The following is a 7500-nucleotide window of genomic DNA, read 5'->3' as shown; positions in this document are numbered from 1 at the left end:
CTTTTCATGACATGGAAGTTTCTTTAACATCAATAATAATAATAATAACAATAACAACAACAACAACAACAACAACAACAACAACAACAACAACAACAACAACAATAATAATAATAATAATAATAATAATAATAATAATAATAATAATAATAATAATAATAATAATAATAATAATAATAATAATAAAACTACAGTATGCTTCTCAATAGAATATTATATCATATCGATACGCCCAGGCAACAATTAAATTATCACATCAGATGGCATGGCATTCTGGCGAAACCAGGGGTCTCATGAAACAAAATTAGTTTATTTCTCTCTCACTCCTCCTCACCCCCCCCCCCCCCCCCCCCTCACTTTTTTCTCCTACCATAATTGAGAATGAAAATAATCGAGATTTAAAGACTACACCCACTTTCGTACAAAGGGCACTGCACATAATATGACAAGCATTCAATCGTGACAAGTGTATGTACCTCCTTTAAAAAAATCTTTTAACCAAATATAACACCCCCCGCATACACGCACACACAGACACTCACATAAACACTCAAACGCTTACATTCCTATCCTAACCCATGGTAAAGGTATACAATTAATTTATGAACCTCTATTATAGCTATATGCCTTATGACAAAAAGAAAGTTAACGTCAACAATCATTAGCGACTGTGATGTGCACCCCCTTGCCCCTATCCTGTTGATCTCTGACGCATTAATATTTTTGGCCAAATAATATTTCCTTCATATTATCGATCATATCTTCAATTTGTCACTCTCATACCTCAAGTCTCGGGATTTAGAACTTTCGGTAATGGGTCATTTTTATTCGATCATAACTGAAGGAAAAACGTTTCTGGCTATAATGAGAGAAAAAAAAGTGTTTTGTTGTCAGATTACTGCAGAGTTACAATTGAGTTGATCTCTCTCTCTCTCTCTCTCTCTCTCTCTCTCTCTCTCTCTCTCTCTCTATCTATCTCTCTCTCTCTCTCACACACACACACACACACACACACACACTTAGTTTGACCCTGGCCATGACAGACTGACTGCCTGGCTGTCGGGGCGTGGTCAACGGAAAACCTAAGATTTGACTGACCTTAACCCAGGCGTGATAGTCTTGGATTGCCAGCCAACAGTAACAATATAATTAAGTCGCATTATATTATGAAGGCTGATGAATTCCTATCATTGAAAAGAAATGCGAGGGAACAAGATGTGGGTGGAACAAACAATTACAATGACAGAGATGATTAGATAAGCGACTGTCTTGTTTATGGACACATCAGATGTCCTGTTCTTCGGTGAACTCACAACACCAGTTTGCGGGTAGAACATATCAAAGGTCAAATGGAGACACCAAACTTCGGATTGTAGGGATCAAAAACCATTTCAGATTGTAATAAATTTTATTTTAAAAATAGTGAGTTTACTTGAACGTTTTCTCCCCGATATAATACCACCCAAACGAAAAATGCTTTATTATTATTCATCACAACTATGCTTTTCTTTTCTTTATACATGTAATGAATGTATCCGTGATGAACTCACAGTTCCTGACAAATTAGCATAAATGATTAAATTACGATTGAAATAAATTACTGAGATATCCATCTAGTTTGACATAATTGGAGATCCCAAAAACTGAATCTCAACAATCTAATTATTCATGAGCAGCGATCATGATGAATGTGCGATGCAAGTTACAACATTGACAAACAATCTCACTTGAGCGAATGGTCCATATCTTTTTTTTTTTCTCCTGAATCTCAACATTAATCCAGAAATGTTCAGTAAGGAATATATTAAAAATTAATATTTATGATATCTGATCTAAATTTCAAAAGAACAAATCAGAGAGAAAACATGTTACTGTGCTCCATTCCAAAAAGCGCCAGTTGAAAGTCGGGTTTGTAGAAGACACGCAATAAATACCAAAGAAAAATAGAAATATATTGATGGTCGGCGGATCAAACCTCTTAAGTCTCCATTTCCACGATCTGCGGATCAAAACCTACATACGAGCTTTGCGCACCAGGATTTTTAAAAATTTTGGGTGGATCAGACCTCTAGTGTCATTTTGAACATTACTTTGGGGTTTTTGTCCCCCCATTTTAACGTATACATTGCGTTTTGTAAAAGGATTCTTTATGCCTAATCCATCGCGGCTTCACAACACTATGTGTGTTTGGTTTTCGTTTTCGCTTTATTTTTAACCAGCCAGCATAAAAAAGAGAAAAGATAATAATAATACAATATTTAACTTAAAATTAAGAAAATCCCTCGATTGAAATAGAAAAAGATGCTTTATAAGAGACATCAATTTATAGTTGTCTTTTGATCAAATGAAATAAATTAACAAAAATTATATATCATATAATACATACGAGATATTAAATTAACATATTGAATGTTGTTGGAACCATTGGCGATGGTACCGAAGATTCCACTGGATTTCTTTCAATACATTATTTGATATAACTTCATGGCACTGCTGAATCTTGAACAGAATGATTAATCTCCCCTTGCTGTTTATTGCGAGAAGTGGTTGTCCTTCAAAAAAACGTTCACTCAACACATCTCAATTTCATATCCAGGTTGTACATTTATTATGTCCGAAGGATATCAGTTCTGTTTATTGTTTTAAATATTTAGTAACGGTGTGAATAACAATACACGATATCAAATATCTATTTTGTTTCTTACCATATTGGTCTTATCTTTGCTTAACGCTATCCAGCGGGGAAATAGTCTTGATTAACATCACAGTTTAGGAACATATTAATTACAGGATGAATTCGAAATCTTTGGATCTCCTATCACAAGAAACAGCAAAATTTTTTCCAGCCAGCTTTTTTCAAAGTCGTGCCACTACTACTACCACCACCACAATGTCCTGCAGAAGTATTTCCTGTAGTCAGATTGTATTTTTTCCTGCTAGATTTCCGCATGGGTTTTCCGCGACTCAAATCACCGCCTGCATTGTAGTTGAGAGACGCTAAAATAGCGTGATCGAAGACATCTTTCAGGTTCTTCTGTGTCAGTGCTGAACATTCGAGATAATATGCAGCGCCAATGTTATGGGAAAGTTTGATAGCGTCCTCTTCGGGTATGGGTTTTTCGTCGTATTTGGCGAGTTCAATAAGTACTTTGACGTCATTTCGGAGATCACACTGTGTCCCGACGAGAACAAGAGGACATTTCTGACAGTGTCGCCGAATCTCGGGTACCCATTTCTCCACAATGTTGTTGTAGGAAGTGGGGGATACCACACTGAAGCACAGCAAGAAAACATCTGTATTTGGGTAGCACAATGGTCGGATAGCGTCAAAGTCATCCTGAAATGGAAGAGAATAGGGCGAGTGAATTTATAATTTTAAAAACTTCAGCTTTTATGAATCGCATTATCAAAGCGCTTTACAAGGGATCCCTAGCCAACAACAACACTTAACATGCAGGACGAGATATGTCGCATTGCTGGCGATGTTATAATTTTTTTTACGGTAGAGACAACGCTGTTAATAGCCAGGTCCTCATTTTACACCCTAGTACAGTGAGAGAATGTGACTAAAGAGCCTTTTCCAAGGACTAAACAATGCACCGCTCAGAGCGGGACTCGAACCCAGGACCTTCCGATCCGAAGAGAGTGTCATACCACTAGACCACATAGCTGCAGGGCTTATTATCTGATAGTTCAGTAAGTGCACTCGTCGAAATTGTTTGTGGAAATTGTTAAGAAACGTGTGCCAAAATAGAAAGAAAGTGATTTTACTATTTAAAAGAGTCAACATCTCACTATCTTTGCTTTTTGGTTAAAGCTAGTATCTAATACTACTATCGCATTTAAAAAAAAATAATGTTGGTGATTCTCGTGGTCGTGCTATTGAAATAACAGTGTCTTATTACGTATTTTAACATTTTAATGCGACTCACAGCCTCTATGTGAGATCATGAAGGGGTGGCCCAGATGCCCAGATGATAAGAGATAAAATGCTAATTCTTCATAATTCAAGAAACTATATTCTCTCTCCTGAATAAAAATATAACCTAACCCAGGCCTCCTATTTGTTACTATATATTTTATTTCCAGGATCTAAAATTCACCTCGATACAATACTGACTTGAGGAGTTGGGTAAAAAAATGTATTTATGGTATGTTTAAAGTGCAAACAATTATCAGGTGAACAAGATGCCACCAAACGCCGGGAAATATTTTTAAAATATAAGGATAACAAAATTACCCCCCCCCCCCCCCCCAACCATCCCTTCACTCTACCAATGCCAATGACACTCCATGTCATTCAGGTGTTGCTGTTGTCTTAAAATTAAAAACAGATGCGAAGAAAAACGGATTATATCTCCCGATTTTGACAGCTGGTTTACATTGGGGTAGTGGTATTTGATCTTGTAGTACTTGTAGGAGGCATGACACCATCTATTGTTAAAGCGGGTAAGTTGGTAACAGAACCACAGACTAGGTCCTGTATTCTCTATGAACAGAACGGACACTAGAAATGAGAGGGTTTTTCTGGCTTGTTGAGCTCCACTTCAAAGAACGGGCCATCTATCTTCACACGCACCGCTAGACCTCAAAGAGCCGGACGTCTTGACCACCCGGGATACAACACTTCACCGATTTTCGAGACAAAATGATAACCCTGTCAAATACGATTTTGGAAAGAAAAGAAGAAGAAAAAAAAGAAAAAAAATGTCAACGCACATTTCATTCCCCTTACACACCTGAATGCTTGTCTGTTCCCTTGAACACCGCTACTGTGATGTAATTATGTCGGCCGGTCCTTTTCGTTACAAGGTCTCATTACTTACTGACACAACTACGTATGACCCGGTGCGGATAAGGTCATTTCGAAATGACAATGAATGATGACTCACTTTTGCAGTGCAATGTCAAAACGGCTTTTTTGTTTTTACCTCCTCATTTTGACAAGAAACCCTAACTTCACATTATATAGATTAAGAGGTCCTCAACCTGCCATGTCTCAAAAATAGTCTCAGGTTAAGACTTGACAGATTCTATTACTATCGACACATAATATGAAGTGAAATCTTTTTGGCCATTTCACAACAGAGAAAGAATCGCTCCAAACGAGAGGAGGCTGGATGGTGGATTTAGAGGGCTATTATGCGATTTTAAAAGAGCCTGGATACGTCCTAACAAATGACGACATTGATGAGTTTAAAACATAATATGAAAATGAGAGAGAGAGAGAGAGAGAGAGAGAGAGAGAGAGAGAGAGAGAGAGAGAGAGAGAGAGAGAGAGAGAGAGGAGGGGGGGGGGGGGGGGGGGGGTTGTCGCAAGTCCATAGCGTCGACTCAATCCTGATCAGTAGGGTAAGAATGTTCAGAAGCCTGGTACTGTCAGGTTCGCATCTCCTATTAGCATTGAGCAGTTGAGTGCGCGATATGCCAGCCCCGATACCTGGAGACTATTTTCCTTAAAATTGTAATACGGTAGAGTTAGAACTCGGAAGCTATTTAAGAGATACAAAGAACGCATCCGACAGAATCCACAAGCGCTATAATTTGCCTAAGGAGATCCTCTGACCAAAAGAATAGAGACGCGATATAATCTCAAGAGAAGAAAAACAAAATAATTCTAACAATAATTGACCCATATGTCCAATATACACTACAACACGATTCACTAAAGCTGACGAGATATAGGTGTCCTCGATAGAGCTAAGGGATTTGTTTCATAAAGGGATTCATCAGCTAAACAAACAGGGAAAACGTGTCTAAAACCCGGCTTAAGAGATCACAAGCAAGACAGGCATATGGGTGATGCCTTCTTAAAACAGTAGAGGGTGAAAAATACATAGAAAACGGCAGCTCTGACGTTGGTTCACAAAACACGGGGTTTTATCATCACTAGTCTATTTGGTTTTGCATTTGTTTTTGTTTCTACTTTTTTGTTTGCTTCTTTCTTTTTTGTTTGTTTGGGGGTGTCTTTTTTTTAAACACGGTAAGTAGAAAGTGATCAGCTTTGGTTGATCAGATTTCACTAAAGTATATTTGGCGTAAATCAACACAAACCACCAAAAAGGAAAAGAAAGCAAGAAGGAATGCTGGTGCTGTTGGTGATTAGAATGTGATCTGTTTTTGTTGATCAGATTTCACTAGAGTAATATTCAGCGTAACTGTTTTATTTACTATCTACCCCGCTTCCCCCTCTTGCTTAAAAAAAAAGAGCATACTTTTATTTTCTATGCATTCAATCTAATATACAAGATTTGGGCAAAATAGAGAGGAGAGAATTGCGCGAGTGTGCATATTTATTTTAGCTATGTGCTGATGAGAATTCACAAAATCGCAGTAAGATATAGGGTGTACGGGTGAAGAGAATTGGGTAATCTCCCAATACTATGCCACTCCATGGGGTTATGTCAAAAGAAAATTGAAACATGGGCACTAAATTATTATACGTATTGCCCCCCCCCCCCCCTCTCTCTCTCTCTCTCTCTCTCTCTCTCTCTCTCTCTCTCTTCTCTCTCTCTCTCTCTCTCTCTCTCTCTCTCTCTCTCTCTCTCTCTCTCTCTCTCTCTCTCTCTCTAAGCGAAACCATCGTATTGAAGGTATCAAGAAGCCATTGACCTCTTCCGTCAACTTGACTTTTTTCCCTTTACAAACTCTTAATTCGACCTCAGCGCAATTTCCCATACCGAATCCCGCCTTCTTCTTTTCTCTAACCTTCTTTCTTTCTTCCCTTTCGTTTGTCTATTTCGGTCACGGACCACCACAAAAATAATGACTCTTTTAGCAGTAACATCATTTTGGCACTTACGGCAAGCTAAATTTTCTGAAACAAAAAGTAAAGTCAACATTGGGAACGCATTGGCGCATAATTACCCGCTACTCTCTCTCTCTCTCTCTCTCTCTCTCTCTCTCTCTCTGTCTCTCTCTCTCTCTCTCTCACTCTCTCTCTCTCTCTCTCTCTCTCTAATTTTGAAATATTAATAAAAGAAAATAAACGAAGAGATATTTTTTTCTCAGGCAAACTTAAATCTTATAATGTGAAAGCTGTGTATATTATTGTTCTTTCACCGACATATATAATGTATAATATAAAATCTTATAATGCCAAATATTGTTCTTTCACCGACATATATAATGTATAAATAAATCTTATAATGCCAAATATTGTTCTTTCACGACATATATAATGTATAATATAAATATTATAATGCCAAATATTGTTCTTTCACCGACATATATAATGTATAATATAAAATATTATAATGCCAAATATTGTTCTTTCACCGACATATATAATGTATAATATAAAATATTATAATGCCAAATATTGTCCTTTCACCGACATATATAATGTATAATATAAAATATTATAATGCCAAATATTGTTCTTTCACCGACATATATAATGTATAATATAAAATATTATAATGCCAAATATTGTTCTTTCACCGACATATATAATGTATAATATAAAATATTATAATGCCAAATATTGTTCTTTCACCG

The 7500-nt window shown here is 37.0% G+C and overlaps 1 protein-coding gene across 1 annotated transcript in view; it reads right to left on the bottom strand.

Moving 5' to 3' along the window:
- Positions 1–921: 921 nt before the first annotated feature.
- The window catches only part of LOC144980161 (cdc42 homolog), a 26315-nt gene continuing 19736 nt past the window's right edge, over positions 922–7500 (bottom strand). Inside the window, exon 3 of the mRNA XM_078927738.1 lies at positions 922–3337. Within this exon, the coding sequence (XP_078783864.1) occupies positions 2819–3337 (519 nt within the window). The 3' untranslated portion in view covers positions 922–2818. The remainder of the gene's footprint in view (positions 3338–7500) is intronic.

The sequence above is a fragment of the Berghia stephanieae genome, chromosome 1, assembly GCF_034508935.2.
Source record: "Berghia stephanieae isolate SIO BIC M18660-M18661 chromosome 1, UCSD_Bste_1.3, whole genome shotgun sequence".
NCBI lineage: Eukaryota > Metazoa > Mollusca > Gastropoda > Nudibranchia > Aeolidiidae > Berghia > Berghia stephanieae.
The sequence above is the reverse complement of the archived record's forward strand: the minus strand, read 5'-3'. Positions and strand labels throughout refer to the sequence as shown.